This window comes from Diuraphis noxia, unplaced genomic scaffold (assembly GCF_037042655.1).
Source record: "Diuraphis noxia isolate RWA-SAM2 unplaced genomic scaffold, SU_Dnox_SAM2 contig0002, whole genome shotgun sequence".
NCBI lineage: Eukaryota > Metazoa > Arthropoda > Insecta > Hemiptera > Aphididae > Diuraphis > Diuraphis noxia.
This window is the reverse complement of record NW_028301712.1, coordinates 33,899,151-33,921,207: the sequence shown is the minus strand read 5'-3', so window position 1 is coordinate 33,921,207 and position 22,057 is coordinate 33,899,151. Positions and strand designations below refer to the sequence as shown.

Genomic DNA, 22,057 nt, shown 5'->3' with positions numbered 1-22,057 from the left:
AAATGCTAATTTCTGTTATTTCATATTATATTAACTATCAATTTGCCCATTGTACATAATGTTGTATAGATTGTAAATTACTTAACTATATAAATAATAAAAATAAAAATAAAAGGTCTAATATATATCTGTACCAAATTTCATCGCAATTGGTCCAGCTGTTTAAGAATGCATAAAGGACAGACAGATATTCATTTATTTATAAATATAGATAAATTGATTTTATCAACACATCAAACTATATTATTAAAATTTAAAATTTAAAATTATTAGGAACCTAGGGAAAAGGAAACTACTCAAAATATGATCTTTTTAAAGGAGACTATAAGCAAAAATGAATGCTTTCTAAAACACTATAACACATTTAAAACAAATGACTTAATTTTTTTTTTTTTTAATTTATTGAACAAGATATTAAAAATCATTATAAGATAACATGATAAACTGAAATTAAGTATAACATATTTCTTTTGTAATTATCCCAATTAAAAATTATGTGATTACACTTTAATAATTTGAATAATAATAAATATATAATATTGTTTATGATAATAAACATGGAATTCAGTCATAAAATACTAATTACATAAATGATAATAAAATAATAAATACATTAATGATTTCTAGTAAAAATTACTAAAAAAATTTAAATTGTCTCAATTGTTAACTACTACTGAGTACTGAGAAAAAAAAATTAAAAATTACATAAAAGTTAATACAATGTGTGAAGAATACAAAAAAATTATTAAATACTAAAATATACTTTCAAGATATTACTATATTTTAAAAACCAAAAACACGTTTGTGCACTCTCAATTGATTAACTATCAAATTATCAGTTCAAATAATTATTTTTACAGTAAGACAATATAAAGAATACTGCACCAATAATTATTCATAAATTTTGCTTAACACACAGACCCTGCAATAATTTAAATATTTAAGTTGTATGCCAAAAACAAATTAAAATACAAGATATTTTATAACTATAAAAAAACATTTAACAAATGTTTAACATATTGAGAATATTAAACCAATAAACCATGAAATAATAAAAATACTCAAGGTAGATTTACAGAAAATGGCACATTTATAAACTGTAAAAGGAACAAAATAATCTATGCTTGTCTTGGAGTGCTTAAGCTGAACTTATGAATTATCTAATGTGATTATTTAGCTTGAAAAATAATATGAGACTTTTGATTCATAAACACCAAGTTTAGCTTAGAGCTAAGACCCACATTGTCGATATACAACAATTTTGCTTCATTCTGCTTAGAGTATTTGACTATAACTGCAGTACCAGAAACACGAACAGAATGAGACTCATTGTCAGATTTATCACTTTTCAACATCACTTGACAAGTAACATCTACATGGATATACTTTGTCACTGTCACTCCAGTTGTACTGTTTACCTAAAATTTTAAAGTTAGTTTTACAATGATATATTAAAAACAAAATTTGATATCACTCTTACAATACATTGTTGATCCTCAATTTGAGGATTATCACTGCGAAATACTGTGGCTTCACCAATACGCTGAGTGTCATTCATAACATCAAACTTCATGCCACAAAATACAGCTTGAGGTTCAAACCCATAACCTTCTGGATATGAATCACTCCAGAAAAAGTTTGTATTATTGTTAAGACTATGGCTATCAGGTTTAAATGTCATACGTTTTCCATATCCCATTCCAATGTTAATCAATTGTAAAGCATTACCATCAAACAAATAATTCTTATGCCCTGTTGGACGTACTTTATAATGAAAACCAGGCATAATTCTTGGGTCAACATAAGTACCTAAAAAAAAAAATTATTTGACACTGCAGTACAGGATCAAGCACTGTTGCTTACCAATCACAGGCAATTCGTATGGTTCTAATCCTGTCATTGTGTACATAGTGGGTGCATCGCCAATACTACATCCATTCAACACCAATTGCCGTTGTTTATCATCTACGCCAGGTATTAAAGTGTAACCTCGACATGGTATAAAACCAATAGAAGCATCTAATATCTTTATAAGCTTTGCTGATCCCCGTGGTAGTTTAGAAGCCACAGCAATTCCAGTGACCTAAGTAGAACAATTAAAATTCATTAAAAACAATTTCAATATGTAAAGCTGTTTAAAATTGATTTACAACCAACATAATTTATTTAAAAGTACAATCTTACTGGTGTTATTGCAGATGAATCTTCTTTATAGAACCAATCTACTTTGCAAAGCATGCTAACTTCAACATTTTTCCTCACCTCTCCATTCTCTGTTACTTCATGATTGACTTCTTTCTGAGCATTCTAAAAATTACCAATTATAATTATAAATAAATGTTTATTGGTTAAAGTGTTTAGAATACCAATAGAATTTAACCATAACAATAATACATACAATTTATTTTAAGTAGATAGTTAATTAGTTATTTGTTAAACCAAATAACAGTAATCAGCTTAACTATTGTGTACATATTCAATTCAGTTTTTGAAAAAAATGTTCATAGTTACTTATAAATTTGGTACAAATAAACATAACTAAATATAAAACTACCTAACTCCCAGAAAAATTTCTACATTTTTTTAACTAAATGATAAAAGCCATTTTAACTTAATGATACCACAGTAATCGCCAAGAATTTAGCCAGCGTCGCCACTCTCGTGAACATATCTAAGAACAAATTCTCTACCGTTTTCTCTTCCTTACCAAACCCAACACAATGATTATCAACATAAAAGATGGACAGCTAGTGCCGATGAATCTAACATTCTTAGACAATTCAGTAATCCCTCCAGTGGAAGGTAACACCTGCATAAAATACCTAGGGGTTAATTTTTGACGTCAAGAGTTTTCTTTCTCAAGATAGAAAAGGATTTTAGAAATTTTGTAACTTCTCCACTATTGTGTGGAGATCAGAAACTAAACATACTAGACCAATATGTTTATCCAAAGCTGAAATATTCTATTCAAACCACCCCTGTCGATCTTCTCTATAAGAATTTCCTTGAACGTGTAGATATGCTTGTAAGACAAGGAAGCAGGGAGATATGTGGTATTCCTACCGACCCTCCAATTCCGGTTTACTACACAGCCAGGAAATATAGGGGCCTCGGTATGTTGAAAGTGGCATGAGAGGCTTCTATCCAGCACATCGCCACTGCCCAAAAGCTAGCACGCGTCCAAGACCCACACTTGCTAGCAGTTCGCGATCTTCCCTAAGAAGAAGCAGTCTCGCGCACGCTTAGGTCCTGTAAGTGGTCTAAATCCACGTGCGATTCACACTAAGTTAAGATGCAACAAGTTCAATAAATGGAAAAAGTTAAGAAAGAGGGGAATAGCTATATTATGGTATGGAAATTATAGCGCAACTAACAGTTGGATATCAAATAAATGTGGGCTCTCAAGTGGTAAGTGGATGAACGCTATTAAAGCTTTGATGAACTCTGTAAGTCTAACTGAGGTACAGGAGGTAGACGTGTTGGCAATCCCCATACCAGTCCGCTAATATTTATATAATTATATAAATAAAGTTGTTTATATATATTAATATTTTTACAATATTTCAAATAACTGTATTTGAACATAACATATTTGAAATTACCGGGATTTTAGTGACTTCTATTGTAGCCACAGCAACATTGTTTGCGTCAAAAACTGTGAAGTTGTCTCCCACAGACACAACATGTACTTGAAATGCATAACCAGAAGGCATGGAATCAGTCCAAAAATAATTTTCGTTATCATTCAATAATCCTGGACTAGCTTCAAATGTTAAACGTCTTGAATAACCACGACCAATGCTCATTAATTCCAATGCTCTTTTATCAAATAAAAACCTTGTACGCTAAACAAGTTAAAATTATCATATTAGCCATTCTTTAACTAAAACTATCCCTTTTCTATTCAACTGACCTCTTTATTTTCAATGGGACGAACTTTGTATTTAAACCCAGGCACAATATTTGGATGAATCCAGACACCAACTGCAGCAAACTCATAAGGCCGTAATAATGGAACTGAATATTTGGCAGGAAAATCATTGAGCTCAGCTCCATCCAAGTTAATCACAGAAGTTTCTTCAATAGTCCAATCAGAATTATTAGAACTTGCAGTTTTTAAGCTGCTGAATGCAGATGGAGCATTATTTTTTTCTGGATCAGAGGTAACAGCAAGCTCCTAAAAACACATTAAAAAACAAAAATCAATTATATTTTTTTATACTGGGAAAATTAAATTATCTACTTATATTTTAATGGAGATATTAGTTATTTGTTAAAGCTACAGATAAAAAAAACAACTTAATATTAATTTGAAGGTTTTAAATTGATTGAAAACATAAGGAAAAAGATCTAAGTATTGAGGATATAAATTTAAAAATAATAATGGTATAATTTCTAAAATTGACTGTTGATAATAGTATATAGGTAGTTTAAAAATGTTTTCAATAGCGCAATATTGATGGTGGCAGAAAAACAAAATGTCTTGATAAATTTAAGAGAAAACATTGACAAAGCGGCAGGTGAAATGGTGTCCAATATCAATTGCATGTTCCAAATGTCCTCCACAGTCCACAGCATAATTCCTTGTAGCATGTCCAGGATTCACTATGTAAGTTTCTAGTTTTAAAGTCTATCAATCACACATGTTTTTCTACCAACATTTAAAGCGCGCAATATTCTTTAAATGATTTCAGTTGATTTTTTTTTTTTAGTTTGAAATTTTGAATATAAAATTACAATATTCCATGTTTATTTTTCATTCACAAAACACAATAAGTGAACATAATTATAACTCAATCCTTTTAAATATTATTCTGTTTATAAAACAATGCATTAAATCATAAAATTAAGTTAAGTCTTCAATCATAAATCAAATCATATGTTGATAAACAAATAATAGTATTAGGTACACATAGATATTGGTGCTATTAGGCCTATATTACATACCTACATTATTACGAAAGAATAATTATTGTTTTTTTGTTTAATCTTTTACAAATCATTTAATTACAATAGTAAATCAGAATATAATGAAAATAAGTTATTTTTTATAGTAGTATATTATTGAATGAATTTTTTAAAAAACATTACCAATAGAATAATAATTAAAATAAACCAAATAATATTTTGAATACTTGATTAATTTTTACATACTATTTGATCAATTCTTTATGAAAATACAGTTAATTCATTAATTGGGATGTATTTGTAGAAATTAAAAATAATAGTAAAGAAGTTTGCCTTGAGAGTCTTAAGAAATCATAATTTTAAATTATATAAATGCTAAAGTAGTATATTCATTAATTTAATGAATTAACATATTATTATAAAAATACTTTATGTAATGAAAAAAAATAAAAATTTTAAATTGATAGTATTTTATGAATAATTATAGTTTTTTATGTACATTTGATATATATTATCCATTTCATATTTTAATTTATGTTAAACTGACTATAAGAAATACTATCGATAATTTTAAGTGGTTTTGGCGTATTATAAATCACAAAATATAAAGAATTTAAATGGCTGAATGATTCAAAATATCAAGAGAGCAAAAAGCAATTCAAAATATCTGAGTTATGAAAAACAATCATTTTACCTACAATGATGACTCAATAATTATCAGAAATAATAAGCTAAATTATACATAACTGTAAAGTAAATTATTAACAATTAGATCTTAAGAAATCCATTTAAGTGAATAAACTTTGAATGGCAGAGCATGGAACTTCAAATTGTCATATGCTGATGGCGGTTTTCCCTAAAAATTTAGTTAACACTACCGAGTGTACTTAAATTCATCATTTTTATTCAAATTATTGCAAAATTTTTAAAGGAACGAGCAACTGCTTTGAGTTACCAAAAATTTAAAATTATCAAGAGATGACTATATATATATTTAGATAGTATCTAATTAGTTGAAAATTTCAAAAATTATCTATTTTTATTGTATTTTATTAGTAAAAAATATAAAATACAATATATTATATTAATACGCCTATAATTAGAAAAAACTTAATAAAAACAACAAATTTCAAGTTTTTCGATTTTTTTTTGTTCAATGTAACTATATAATTATTGAATTCATAATATGTAATATAAGGAAATAAGGAATAAAAAAAAAAAGGATTTGTTTAGAAAAATATGGAATAAAATTTTTTGAATAATGTGGATGTGTGTTTCTCATGGGTATAATCTTCATTCATTGTTGATTTTATAATTATAAAAATTAAATTTCCTCAAAACCCTCAGATTAAAATTTCTCAAATACATATAAAAACATAAAAAAAAAAAACTATTAAACTATTTTTCTTTTAACTTCTTATTATTTTATAAGTAACAAATCTTACATCATAATAATAGTCTGATAAGATACAAAGTATATGTAAATAATATGTGCATAATGGCATCGTTAATAATTACTCACAAGGTCTCTTAATATTTAATTAAATAAATTAGGTATCTAAATAATATATTTACGATAATATGTAAAATTAAAAATTAAATATTTGTATCAATTATGTTTTAATTTTTTGAAACAATTATTAAAATTTCCGATTAGAAACATCTAATTTCTGAAGATCCAGATATTAAAATAAATCTGAGAGTTTTGTGTTTAATATTAATATTCAAATAAAAAATATATTTAGTATAAATCATTCACATACAAGTTGTTTCAGATATACTAGATGGCAAATATGATTAATACGAATCTACCTAGTAAATTGTTATTTAGAATCATATAGATTTCTAAATAGTTTTGTAAGTAGTAAAGCTACTTGGCCAGTATTTCGTGATAATACTTCATTTTTTTTTTTTTTTTTTTTTTTTTAGTCGCAACAAAAACTCACAAGCAACTTCGTTCTGATAATATGGAGTCCGTCATGGATATAAAAACCATGCATGTAACTGATGAGTCCTGTAAACAGAATTTACATTGGCGAACATGTTTTTTTTTTTTTAACAGGCACCGTATCGATGACAGTTGAATCCAAATAAATAACAACAATAATAATTATCATCCAAAACAACAAATTACATAATAATTCTGTTGATGAAATGCACAATTTGAGTAGCTACATAATTTATTGTAATTATATAATTCATATTATTAAATAGATAAAAAAAAATTACTCTAATTTAATAATTTTATTGAATAGTGGTATTAATAAAATCTAGGTGTATAAAAAATAAATAGAATATTAGAATATATCTTGGTCTTTAGTAATTATACTTGAAGGTTATAATTTATAAGTATTATAACTAGGATTTAACATAATATTTTATTATTTAGTTAAATAATAAAATGTAACAACTCAATGTGTGCACTCATGTTTTTGTAAATAGATTGCATCATAATATTCATAATATTAACGTGATTACTTACAGGAAAAAAATGGTTTTAACATACTAATAACTTACCAAGAGATAATAACTTACCAACCCTGAACTGACAAGAACAGGGCTCTGGTAAAAGGAGTTCATGAACTTCATATTTGTTAAAAAATAAGCCTGAGGCGTAAATAGACTTTATTGCATGTACACATTGAATACTATAAGAAACTCGACTGAATACTATTGAATAAAAAGAAAGACTACTAGACGATTGTTTAAATACCATTTACTTAAAATAATAAAGTGGTACAGAAGCCACACGAAATTATAAATTCAAATGAATTTGAAAAAAAAGATTGCTTCATTGAAACCTCACTAACTCAGCATTCAATTAGTAAACTAGTACTCAAATGCTCAAACACAATATAAAATAAATTGATATTTTTATGGCTTTTTTTGAAGCTTAATTGAAATGAGCAATTACATTTTTGAAATAACTTATAGTTGTTATTCTTTATTAAATCAAAATTAAATTCCATAAAACTCGAAATATGTTGGAATTTATTATTGACTAAAAAATAAAAATATGTTACATTTTTAATCATTATCATAAAATATGTATTTCTATGTTACCATTTGTAATTTATCTAAATATAAATTTACCTACCAACCAAATGTGATAAAACATAAGTTTAAAAACAATACTAACTTTTTCCAAATAATGAGCTCCATCTCCAGACTTGACTCTATCCCCGAGTAACTCTCCATCAGTAGGCTAAAAATAAAATTGTAATGATACAATCATGACAAAATAACATATTTATATTTTACTATTTTTATATAACTTTATATGATTTATTAATGATACTATTTCAACTTTATAAAATCATAACTTAAGTTTCTTTATCTATATCATAAAAAATTCAATTTTAACACAATTCCATATTGATATTTAAAATATTAAATATGACTGATTTATTTAAATGTAATATTAATAGAAGTCTTATTTCAGTAATGGATTTGATTCTTCTTCTGGTGGGGGAATATCCTTATGATCCAAAAAACAACTTCAAATTTTACCCACTGACCACTTAATGTAATAGTACAACTATATTTACAGAGGCTGTGATTATAATGTATAAACAATATGAATTTCTAAACAGATTTCTGAAACAAAATATTATTTATAGGTAGTTTATGATTTTTAGGGGAGAGGGACTATGACCCTGGTCTTTATGTCAAAGGTAAAAATGCAGGTATTTTATGTTCTTATACAATAACTACTAATAATTTACTTCAACAATGATGTAATAAGTAAATGGAAAAAGTCAGCCAATTTATTTTTATCACAAAAGCAGTAGAAATAAATTTGAAACAAAGTAATATAAGTGCAATAATGTTAGGCATTTAGCCAAAATTAATTTTAGCCTTAGGCATATATATATATATGTATATGTATGTATAAAGTACATACAATTCAAAAATATTCATAATAATAATGACCTTAAATAATTTACATTCACTTCAATTAGAATTAAAAACGTGTCCTTAGAATATTTATTAGGTATGTTATTTTGTTAGACAATTATGTGTTAACTTTTTTTCTTAATTGGCGAGTCCTATAATTATTTTAATATTTTATCAATATAATTTTTCACCTATGTATAAGTACTTATAAAAATATATTACTATCAGTGAAACATTATATCACATTATGCATTATTTTAATATATTTTATTTTTAATTAAACATTTAAACAAGTAATATTTATTAATTGTTTAGTATGGAATATTATTGATCATTTAAAAATAATTTTATAAACACAGATTTAAATTATAACCAACATTGTGTCTAATTTTTGATACATGTAAAGATATAAAATATTAATAATTACTAAACATTTAAATGTGCTAACTATTCAAAAAAATATTTTATTCAATTACAAAGTAATTCATTTAAAACACTGGATTTAGTTTACATATTTTATCACAATAGAAAACCATATAATATACAAATTACAATAGTTCATAATATTAAATAAGTTCAGAGAAACATGGCAAATTTCATTTTCAAAATGAATATTTTAGAAATTGCATGGAACATAAGTTTTTCAATAATATGTCTTTGTAATTTATAGCTTTGTTATATAACTTATATTTTATTAAGTTAATGTGTCGTAATACTATGCATTAGCTTATGATCAAGGCTCAAAACATTATGCATTTAAAAATTTCTTAGGAACTTAATATTTTAAGTATAGTTAAAAGTTTAGATAAAATTGTATAAATAACAAAAATAATGCATATTTTTTTTACATGTTATTATAATTTTTGAACAATTATGCATTTCATAATACACAATATTTAATAATTTTTATTGAATAGGTATACACTTATTTCATTGTTTATTAGCATATAAAGTACAGCTTACAAACATTGTTTTAAAGAGCACAGTGACCACCACACCTACAAAACATTATATACAACTTTGAGAACAAATCTAAAATATATTATTAATTATTAATTTTATAAACATAAATTAATCTCAAATTTAAAAACATTTTAACACCACTGATAAGAAATGAACGTTAAAATAAAGAATAGATGTTATGTCATTTTTAACTGGCTTTATTTTATTTTCCATAAAATTCCAAACAAATAATATTGAAATTTTTAATTGATACCTAACGCAATAAGTAATCATTGTCTATAACTACTTAGGCCTAATATCATTTACCTATGTTAATATATGAAAATTATATTTAATAAATATGCAGTGGCGGATCAAAAGGCTCAATGTTGACACAGCTGCGTCAACTTGTCAAAGAGGTGTTCGCAAATGGCAACAGCTAAACTTCTGAGTAGCGTCAAAGTCTATGCTGATTGCTGCTAAAGTTTGGGCCAGCCCAAACTTTTTCTGTAACATTCTATTCACATCAAATTTTTGTAGTAAGTAAAAAATATTAGATTATATTAAAGTATATCGTGTGGTGCTACTGTGCTAGAATCTAGTAGTAAATAATTTAAATGAAAATTGGTTATTTTAAATGAAAGTTTAGTACATCACTGGAAATAATGAAATGTCTATATCTACAAATCAAATATATCAAAATTGATTAATTTAAAGCTAGATAACAAATATCACATATATGAATAGAAAAATGTCGGTAGATTGTATATCTAACCATTGCCCAATTTTCAACATTCTATAATACACTATCAAATATTAATATTTCATATTTCCTCAAATATTTCAAATTAGGTACTTTATATACCAATCCATTTATATTATTTAGGTTTCCATGTATTCATTTCTTAAAATGTATCATCATTATTCATTTCAAATTCTTGAAACATAATTCTATATTTTATATAAATACATTGTACGTATAATAATAATATATAAGAATAAGTATAATACCATACGTACAATGCAACAATGTTTGAATAATGTTCGTGTCAAAAATTCTAATCAGAATTTTATAATATACATAATATTATAATAAATTAATATTCCATTCATGTACATGTATTATCGTAAATTCGTAATATTTACTTAAATTATTACAAACATTATAAAAATAATTATTTATACACTGCGTAGATCAACTAACCTGATTATCAAATGATGACGCACATTGACCCTGGTCCAATATCTCATCCCGGATTTCATGCACGTGACCTAAGATTGTACCCTGACGCTTGGCCCACAAGCGATGCAAACCAGATTGCATGATTTCAGCGTTTACGCCTTCCATTGTAGAAATGCAGCAAAATAAAAAATCTGCCAAAAAAATATGCCAATGACGTCAAAGGTTCAGTTTTTTTTTTTTATAAGTAGATGGGTAGTTATTAATATGGATATTAGGCAGGTACTCAATTATTAGTATTATACCAAATACTATAATTTAAAAGCTACAAAGATGTGTTGGTTTTGAACACCGTAGATGACGATATCATTTTGAAACTGCGAGCCCGTCTCACGTCTCACATTCACTAATAACTCGGCGGTCCGCGAGTTAAAAATACAGAAATTCCCAATTGAATATTGGCAAGAGTATCTAACAACAAGTTGTTTTATTTTGTTTAATCGGATTTTATTCGTATTGGTGGGAAAGATACAGTGAATAAATTAAAACAAGTATATCCCACATTCCCACAATATTATAGGTATAATGATAAAAAAAACCAAATCAAAGACGCATATTATGATATAAGAATTACCTATTACTAAAATCAAAATTGTACCAAAACCACGAATCGCAATTAACATGATATTTTAATTCAATATTTTGAAGACTTAAATTTTAAAATAACAAAAAATTTACTGAAAAATTAATTAGCTGCAGTATACTCACATGTAGTATTTACATTGAACATAATTGATTAATTGAAAATGTATTATTTCAGAGTACGTAACAGTGGTATTTGTTGTCTCCGTCTTACCAGTGCGTAATATAGCAAATTTACGCTCAGCAGAACACTTGTAGTTTAAAAATTACAGTGAATCGACCAATAAAACTTGATGGTAAGAACATTATCTGTGTTTGTACGTTGGTTTTTTACGATAATTCAATTTTTAAGTGAGTTATGAACATTTTTAATGTACTGTATATTAAATGCTCATAAGTTATCTCACTTAAAAATTGAATTATTGTAAAAACCAACGTACAAACACAGATAATGTCCTTACCATCAAGTTTCTAATAGGTCAATTCACTGTAATTTTTAAACTAAAGAAGCTACAAGTGTTCTGCTGAGCGTAAATTTGCTATATTACACACTGGTAAGACGGAGACAACAAATTCCACTGTTACGTACTCTTAAGGCATTTTACAAAAGAGGTGAAAACTGAGAGCACCATCGTCATTTTATGTACCTATAATGGGTTACGACGGTTTATAATATTTAGATTGATATTAATAAGTTATAAATTATAATGTAGGTATTTAGAAATTGAAGAATGTCAACGACTTATTACGTAGTCGTGTACCTCGATACACGTATTGCGTATTACATGTGGACACTGGACATAATGTGGTTATCGTGAAACAAGGCAATTTGTAAAACTATAAAGTGTCTTCCATATTTTATTCTTAGTAATTTGAACGCAATAATATATTATTATAAATCAACACTCCCGAGTAAGTACATCGTGTATACGATAAACATACAACTACATAAGTTACCTGTATGGCTGTATAAGTATATTATATCTATTATCAGTATTATCATTGATTTTATAATAAATTATATTATATAATATTAAATATGTATAATATGTATAATATATATACTATATACTTAAAATAATAGTAAGTTAATCAATACTAATACCTACATAGTGGTTATAGTTAGTCCTTATATAGACTACATAATATTTCATGATTATATTATCAACAAATTTAATTAATGTTGAAATTCAAGAAAACTATTTTATATACCTACCATAGTACTACATAGTATTTAATATGTAATATTATATTATATAATTATTCTGATACTGTGAAAATATAATTTTTAGTTATACATTTTAAAATATAAATAATAATATAAAAAAATAACTTAGTGATATATTAAAATTAAACACTAATACAAAATACATAAACGCAGTTTAGTAAGTAGAAATAGGTAAAATGTAGGTAGTACCTAAGCACATTTTAATAATTCGTTAACAATTATGATTTATTGCTCGGATAGCCAAATGGTTGGTAGGTTTTTCCAAGAATAAAAATATTAAGGTACAAACTAATATATTAATAACAATATAGGTAATATAAGATTATAATTTATAGTATGATTATAAATAAGAATGTTATTGTTATTTTTATCATATATTTTATTTTATTTTTACTTATCTACCCAGATTAAATGCCCACATATTGTATATTAATCGGCGAATTTTAAGTTATTATAGCTACCCCTATTTTAAAATAAATAGCCTCAAATAATGTTCGTCTTTATGTAAAAAAAACTTCTTCTTACAAAAAAATAAAACTAAAATGAGAAAATGCATAGCTTAAGCACCCTTAGTTTTTTACATGAACTAAGATACACTTCGTTTATCTTAGTCCATGGTTTTTTTATGTTATTGAAATTGCGCCTATAATAAACTTGAATAAATTGCATACATGGAGCCATAGAAGTGCTGATCACGACCATAATACAGCCACACAAAGGTTAAGAGGACGTTTCACCCGCATGTGTTGTCTCCGTCTTACAAGTGCGTAACATTGCAAAAACTGTTTCGCGCGGGAAAGAACCGAGAATGATACAGTTATAACTAAGAAATGAAATTTTCATCACATAAAAAGGAGAATTTTGTCTGTGCAATATCGTTTTTATTTTTTCGATATCAGAACTACAAAAAAAGTTATTCGTGCTTAAAAAACGCAAAATTAATGTATTATAAAACAATAAGAATTTTTTTGTATAAGTGATATCGAAAAAATAAAAACGATATTGCACAGAAAAAAATCTCCTTTTTATGTGGTGAAAATTTCGTTTCTTAGTTATAACTGTATCTTTCTCGGTTCTTTCCCGCGCAAAACAGTTTTTGCAATGTTACGCACTTGTAAGACGGAGACAACACATGCGGGTGAAACGTCCTCTTAAGTTAGAACAATGAATTAAATGATGTTTGGTAAAATTTTTGTTTCAGACTTTAATAATTAGAAATTAGAAATGTTGAGCCGGAGCGACATACCTATAATATTTTCGATAATAATTAACTAATAACTAATTGCGTGTTCTTAATATTTTAAATCCAACTCTGAGTATTGCCAATGTTCTTACTTCTCAGTTATGTTTGGTAGTTTAGTAGAACCTCGAGTAGAACTTTCGAGCATAACGAAAAACTACCAATAGACAATAATATTATAGCAACAACATTAAAAATATTTATAAAAATGTCAATTTAAAACAAGCACAATTCTGAATCGTTATTCATAGTTTTTAAATGTATTATGATATTTAATAATACCTAAATATTCCACTATTCTATGTTGATTTAAGCAATATGAAACCAAGAGCCTAACACCTAACACTTGTAGATAACTCATGTTCAAAAAATTGTTTTTCCAGATCTTAAGTAGCCAATATGGAAATCTTCAAAAATGTTAAATAAACATTTTTAAACTTTATATAATATATTACCATTGTATTAATAAAACATCAGTATTGAAACAATAAAACACAAAAAAATGTTAAAAGTTGAGTCATTAATAATAGATGAATTTAATTGTAGTTATTGTAAAAATAATTCATATAATATTTTAAATTATATATTATAAATCTGATGAAATAGCATTTAAACTATATTATATAATAACATTTTTATTTTTTGCAAGTAATGACGGAAATTAAAACTCAAAATGAACAATTCAGACATTAATAACTATAGTAAAAAACAGTTGTGACGAATAATAACGACACCTACTTCACCAAATTATAAGGGATTACAAAATTTATATTTATGTTGAAAATATTATATCTGCGTCATAACTGCATAAGTTATAATAATATTATAACTCATTAATAATGGCCATATCTATTAAAATTAAACAAGAATGTTCACTAACCTACAACCAAAGATTATCATATATCAAATAATTCAAATGAGCTATATTGATATTCAATTAAGTAATAAAAATAAATAAGTAATAAGAATAAAAATGTTATCATAAGCAAATAACATATTATTTTATAATCCTCATTGTTTTATTTTTTTTTAACGCAATGAGAAATATTACTTGCCATATGTCTATGGCTATAAAATATATTGTTTACAAACTTTAATAAATCATATCAAATGACATACATTTTCAGTTAATAGTTATATATTATAATTCACAAAGTAAATATAATACATATATGACAGTATTTAATATATGGTCATATTATCAATGAATTCTTAACTGTTATCTTTACAGGTATAAATGTACTTCAATGCAATATTGAAAAAATACAATAACTACATTAAAAATACCTAGTATTAAAATTGGTAGTTAACTAGTTGCATTTACTAGCTGTCTAAAATTTAAAAATTATTTAAAACTTTTAACATAACAATGTAGGTAATAGCTTTTTCTTTGATAAATTAACAATACTTGCCAAACTTTTATTTAAAGAAAAAATGATTTTAAATTAATATTTCATAAATAATTTATTAGATAACTTAGGATATCCTACAATTTTCTTTGAAAACTTAAAAAACATACACTAAGCAAATGTATTTTAATAAGAAAAAAATAATAGGGGTATCGTGATAGAAGGCTATTTTTTGTGACATTACTTTGAGAAAACAAAAACAGTAATTAATTAAAAATAAATTTTAAATTATATTTAAAATAATTAGGTAACTATCTATTATCAATATGATAACAAACTTACAAAGGTACTTTTTGTTTCATATTACTAAAAATTCAACAAATTATGTCTGATTAATAATAAGCTAGTCTATAAATAACTAAATGATTGATGAAAAAAAGCTTAGAGTTTGGTACAAGTGTCAATAGCTAGTTTAATAAGAAATTAGATACTTAAATATAAACTAAGTCTTATATCACTTAGCTATTGTTTTACATTAAATAAGATAATATAATTATTATAATTTATAAGATTATGAATTATGATGCTAAGACCGCTAAAATATAAGCGAGAACCTTATCTTATTTTTAACAAATTAAAAAACTGTAATAAGTTATTATTATGTCATAATTCGCTATCTATAAATTATGGATTAAATTATACTGTGTCGAAATTATATAATTTAGTTTAAATTTTTATGAATGAGCAGAATTAAATATTCTGAAATTCAAACAAAACAAAATAAAATGTATAATAGATAGTTAATTTGCCAGATTTTAATCAATAAAGGCTTTTTTTTATACAATTTTTCAAATAGTTTAATTGTAAAAACAGATAGATATTGTATATTTGTATATTATAATTTATGCAGAAACATTATTTTACCATTATTTTTTGTGTCTATAGTAATTACTTACCTAATACATTAAACAAGAAAAAATTTATTTTGTTCAGATATTTCAGTAATCAAATGCTCTACACAAAATATAGATATAAAATTAAATATTTCTATTAGTTATAGGTACCAAATATGATATATGATTTGCTAATATAATTAATAATATTTCAACATAGATTTTAAAAATGTCTCTCAGTAACTGGCTTTGTTAATATAATTATGAAATTTGACCTGAGAATGTTTTCAAATTATTACAACACTCACTATACATTTTATAAGCATAATGCTTTAATATAAATCACTGGGAAACATAAAAATAAATAAATATTTTTTATTGATCATAAAATATTGTCATTTGAGGTTTTTTTGTACACTAAACAGTATTCAGTATTACAGCTGTTTACAAAAGAGAAGTTGTTTCCTCGACTTACAATAATTCCTATTATTATAACATAATATGATAATAATTTATAATATACCTACGTCTATTCTACATTCTATAATTTAAATAACATTGTAGAAGTACGTAAATCGCGATTTGTGTAGGAAATGCACTGATGATGCAGCGGGGCTGCAACGCCTGCAACTACGCAGCTGCCAGCTATAAGTAGATTCAAGTGATTCAACACTCAAACGAATACTATAAATAACAAACATCTAAAAACAGCTGTTAACTGTAACGTCAATTATTCCTGTACAAATGGATATTATGGTTTAATATTTATACGTGCACTTTCAATGTCCATTGTCCACTACGTCCAGTGAAAATCAGCGGTTCGTTACAAATAACCGATGGGCAATGCGACATCAGTGTTGCCACGAATATTTTAAGTTGATAAAAGGCTCTTAAATTGAAAAATAGAATAATATTGTGTTGGGGAAATTCACTAGTCGATATAGACATATGTAGAAATGTATAAAAAACATAATCGTTATCTGGTGACGTCTAACATTATATTTTTAAAAATAATGAGTAAAAAATATTTTATAATACGTGTCATCTAAAACAAAAAAAAATACTCATGAAATTGCTGCATTAAAGTGTTTAGAAGTATAAGGAATCTCCGAATCTATGACAAGGGAATAGTCAAATACACTAATCAGTCTAACGAGACAATAATAGTCTATTTTAAATAAAAATCGTATTTAAATTTTAAAAAATAAGAACATTAGAGGATCTATAAGACATGTTAATAACTTCGCAGGCTAGGTGTCAATGAATTACGTATTAGTATTTTATATCATCGAAATTCAACGATGGTCAATAACGAATAAAACTTAATAGTAAAAAAAAATTTTAAAAATTACCTCCAAGTCGAAAAATTATCGGCGGTAAATGGCAGCGTTATGCGGGACGTTGACTGCGCTCTGTAATCTGGGGAGTAAAAATCAAAAACACAATGTTAAATTATTATGTTATTATTATTATTATTATTATTACAATAATAATAATACAGTAATTAGATAGATAATGTTTGTGTATTATGTTATTAATGTATAAATAATACATCAATACGACATTATAATTTTTATATTATTATATTGCCGTAAACGACGTCATGTTAAATCGATATAATATATGAAGTCAAAAACCTAGGTACCGTTGAATATTATCCGTGTCGACAGCCGAGTAGCAGCCAGCAGGGAATCGTCGATGAACGCAAACGTCGCAAATATCGCAAGTAGATACTGAAACGCTGGAACGAAGAATCGATTACCAAAGACGTGTGGGCGAGTGACGTAGGTACAACGTACAACCACGGTGAACGCACACACGCGGGTCTAAGAGCCAGTTATTGGCACCACAACGAGCGATGAGCCGAATTTCTGCCGGCGGGATCGATGTCGTCTTGGTATAAATATTATTTTATTTTATTCGTTGCTGGAATCGTTCGACCGAGACCTGGGGCACAGGCGCACAGCTGACCCGCACTAACCGACGACCGTTCGACAAGTGACAAGCGTCAAGTGACTACTGAAGTACTGACTAGTGAGTACTGAGTCGAGTAGTGAGCACTGAGCGATGAGCGTCCCAGACCCTTGTCTGTAGTATTCCTAGGGTACGAGGGGAGTGGAGAGAGAGGTGACGATGCGCCGGTGTGCTGCAGCTGTGGTGGTGTGGTGGCGGCAGTGGCAACGATCGCTACGACGACGGTAGCCGGCCGGCAGCGAACGCTATCGGCATTCGGTGGGTGTTTAATGGTGACGGGGGCGTCGGGGCGAACAACACACGTCGTCTGACGACTCGCCGACCCGGCCCGACCTGTAGCCTGTAGGAGCCGAACCGTGCACGGCGCCCGGCATCACGAGCACTAAGTACAGTTTTTTGTTCGATCGGATTATTCAGATTATAAAATACACATTACTGGCAGCCATTCATTCCTCCCCGAGTTTACTGTCGCCAACGGTGAGATCGGAAAACGTCACCAAATAATATATTAATATGAGTGTGTCTACGGTCTTATATTTAGAATAAATATAATAAACATTATATAATATGATATAAATATAATAAATAATATATTTAACAATCTTTTCATACTTATTATTCATATGGTTTAATGTGACTGCCTGCAAATACTGCACGGAGACACCTGACACCATTGGTACATTTTTATATCATCAAGTATCAAAACCAAGCATAAAATAATTTTAGATTCTGGAGCGGAGCGATGAATGTATTGATTTTACCATGATGTGTTTTTTTTTTGTGTCTGTCATCACGTTTTGGGGCAGTAAAAGTGCTTTGATTTTTGACTTCAGTGCCTCATTTGATCAGAAAGTGAATCTAGTTGGTACTTTGGGGGGAAGGGGGTCAAAAGTAAAAAATTCTTAATACTTTTCTAAATAATCGAGAAAAACAAACTAAAAATTAAGCGAAAAACGGGAAATTTTACGCACACTCATTTTTCGACAAAATAGATTTTGGTTTTATACAAGTATATTCTATCCACCATGCAATTTACAAAAATGTTCGACTTAAGTTGAATTATTCAAAGGTATTTGCAATTTTCGATCATTATTAGTTTTTTTTTAAATTAATATCGATAAAAAATTACTTTTTTGGTAGAAGATCTTGAAAATTTAATACAATGCTCTTAGTATATTGTTACAATAGCAGTTGAAAAATAAATTAAATATAAAGTCACAATTTTTTTTTATAAGCATTCAAAGTTTGAATTTTGACAACATATTATGTAAAAATCACGAAAATTCGTAAATTATTTTATGCTAGAAATTCAAAAAAAAAATTTTCTTTTTAGATCTAAGATTTGAAAATTTAATACAAGGCTCCTTACATATTTTTACAATATCAGTTAAAAATTAAAAGTAATATATAGTCACAATTTTTTTTTACAAGCATTCAAAGTTTGAATTTTGACAACATAAAAATTTTTCTTTTTAAATCTAAGATTTGAAAATGTTTAATAATCTATAATATATCCTAGACAGATAAACCGTTTCCGCTCAGAATCGTTTTTCGTTTATAATATAAACCAATATATAAACTTTATATGATATAATATCATTGGATTCAAATGTAATTCCATCCATTACAGACTACAGTAACCCACTTGTAACCTACTGTACAGCAAACCGATATGGCGATATCCACTTTCCCGCTTTTTTCAAATTAATATTTTAAGTAATATTGATTGCTTTAAATGTTGAATTGTACATTGTTTTTTTTTTTTTTTTTTTTTTTTATTGGTTAAGCATCAACTACATAGGTTATTAGCTTACATGTGTTAATTTCTACATTAAATGATTGTACATTGTTTGTAAATTATAATTATGTTATTATTTGTCATTCATCTGTAGATTGAATAAATAAATATGTATAGGTACCGTATTTGACTCCGTCGATGTAATTGAGTATATTACAAAAACTTTATTACATTAGAGTGCAGACTCCATAGTAATGTCACGTATTGATCTATACAAATATTTTTTGACTACATGTAAATATTATAAACTTATGTCAGATGGCAGATTGTTGGATGAATAAATTTCATTAATTATTCAAATAATCATAGTACAACATTTAAATCAAACGCATCAAGGTGATCGGTAGTATACGTTATACGTATACCTAAATTGAATCGCGGAAAAATGGCCACGGAAAAAAAGCTCAAAAAAATATATTATACATAATATATTTACATTTATTTATAGATACATATTTTAAATAATATTATACATACATAGTATTTTTATACTATAATTAATTATTACAATTTGATTATTGAATTTTATGCGTTTATCATGATTGTATACCTACATTATACAGGATTATACTACTTATCATTATTATGACTATGACAATAGGTACGTATGACCTATAATATAATATTATGATTATTATTATGTTGCAACAAGTCCAGAAACGCGAATATTTTGTATTCCGGATTTTCTTATTAATTAAATTCATTTTATTTATTACTATAGCACCAGGGGCGGCGCTAGGATTTGCGGGGCCCCGGGCAATAATTACATTTTATCCAAACTAACTAATCTCTGAACAGTATAAAATATAATTTAAGAACTGCGGGCCCTTGATTATAATTTTAAAATCGCGGGGCCCGGGGCAACTGCCCCGATTGCCCTCCCCCCTCGCGCCGTCCCTGCTATAGTATACATAATATACAAATTCCATTTATATTTATTTATTGACTTATGTGTTAATACAATTTTCAATTGTGATTAAATTATTTTATTGATTTATTTTATTTTATTTAAATAATATTTTTATTGTCTCATCGTCCGGGACGCAATTTGTTTCTAAAGGTTTGTTTACCTGACTTGATAAATAATTCGTGTGCACCGGTTTGTCCACCGCCTACGTAGGATACCTCACCTGCCTATTAAGTATTAGTAATATAATACTCTGGTTATTATACCTTAAGTTATTACTAGGGCTAGCATTTTAAAGTAAATGCTTTTTTTTTATATATATAATATAAAAATTTAATTTTTATACATAAATTCGTTTAAAGTCATTCTCATTCCAAATAAACTAATTTAATTTTGCTTTTGCTTTTTTCAATTAGTTTAGGTGCACAGAAAAAATTTAATTAATATATGATTATGATTTATACTATTTATGATATTATGTTTTTACAGTTAATTTTTTTTTATATAACCTGACATTTTTATTATGGCATATAACTTTAGGAAACACTTTATAGTTATAATAATATTAACCGTGGATGACATGGATGAAAAAGTAACATAAAAAGGTTCGTTTATCGTTTACCTGTTTCGGTACGCAATTCGTGTGCGCCCGGACAAACAGCCTGGGGTTAGGCCGCTGTATGGGGTATGGATTATGGACGTATGGTATGCAGGTATATACGTGTCATAGCATTATTGTAATTATATCATGCTTTCTTGAGTAGGAAGATTCCAATCTTTGTCATGTAATACATATATATATACATCAACCATTTTATTCGAGGCCTTACAATAAAAAAACCGACCGTAAAAACATGCTTTCGTACTTCCAATTTCCAATAGAACTCAGTCCTCGATAGTTTTAGAAACATAAGAAGTTGACTACTGGACTAGGTACATTTTATTTATTTATAATTTGACAAAACAATCAAGTTTGTGAAATTGAGTCCTGAGAAGAAATAAAAATATGTTTTATGATTAAAATATTTAAAATCTAAAATGTTAATTTTTACCAGTTAGTATAAAATATAAAAATAATTTAAAAATCATGTAAGAATGT

General features: G+C 26.8%; 2 protein-coding genes across 7 annotated transcripts in view; one reads left to right on the top strand and one right to left on the bottom strand.

The window, feature by feature from the left end:
• LOC149058366 (uncharacterized) overlaps positions 1-22,057 on the top strand; it is a 476,835-nt gene that overhangs the window by 47,648 nt on the left and 407,130 nt on the right. The gene's annotated exons all lie outside the window — the stretch shown is intronic.
• Positions 379-18,346, bottom strand: LOC107165528 (uncharacterized). 4 transcript variants are annotated; one of them, XM_015513828.2, is made up of 10 exons: positions 17,917-18,346; positions 17,632-17,698; positions 10,952-11,121; positions 8,048-8,113; positions 3,914-4,177; positions 3,603-3,845; positions 2,185-2,307; positions 1,864-2,083; positions 1,481-1,809; positions 379-1,418 (listed from the first exon to the last, which is right to left on the bottom strand). In XM_015513828.2, the coding sequence occupies exons 3-10, from the start codon at positions 11,093-11,095 to the stop codon at positions 1,170-1,172; spliced, it is 1,638 nt and encodes a 545-aa protein (XP_015369314.1). In that variant the 5' UTR covers positions 11,096-11,121; positions 17,632-17,698; positions 17,917-18,346; the 3' UTR covers positions 379-1,169. The 4 variants fall into 4 exon arrangements, with proteins under 4 accessions (XP_015369314.1, XP_015369306.1, XP_015369321.1 ...); XM_015513820.2 differs by having other exon boundaries at positions 17,925-18,346; XM_015513835.2 differs by lacking the exons at positions 10,952-11,121; positions 17,632-17,698; positions 17,917-18,346 and adding an exon at positions 6,855-6,922.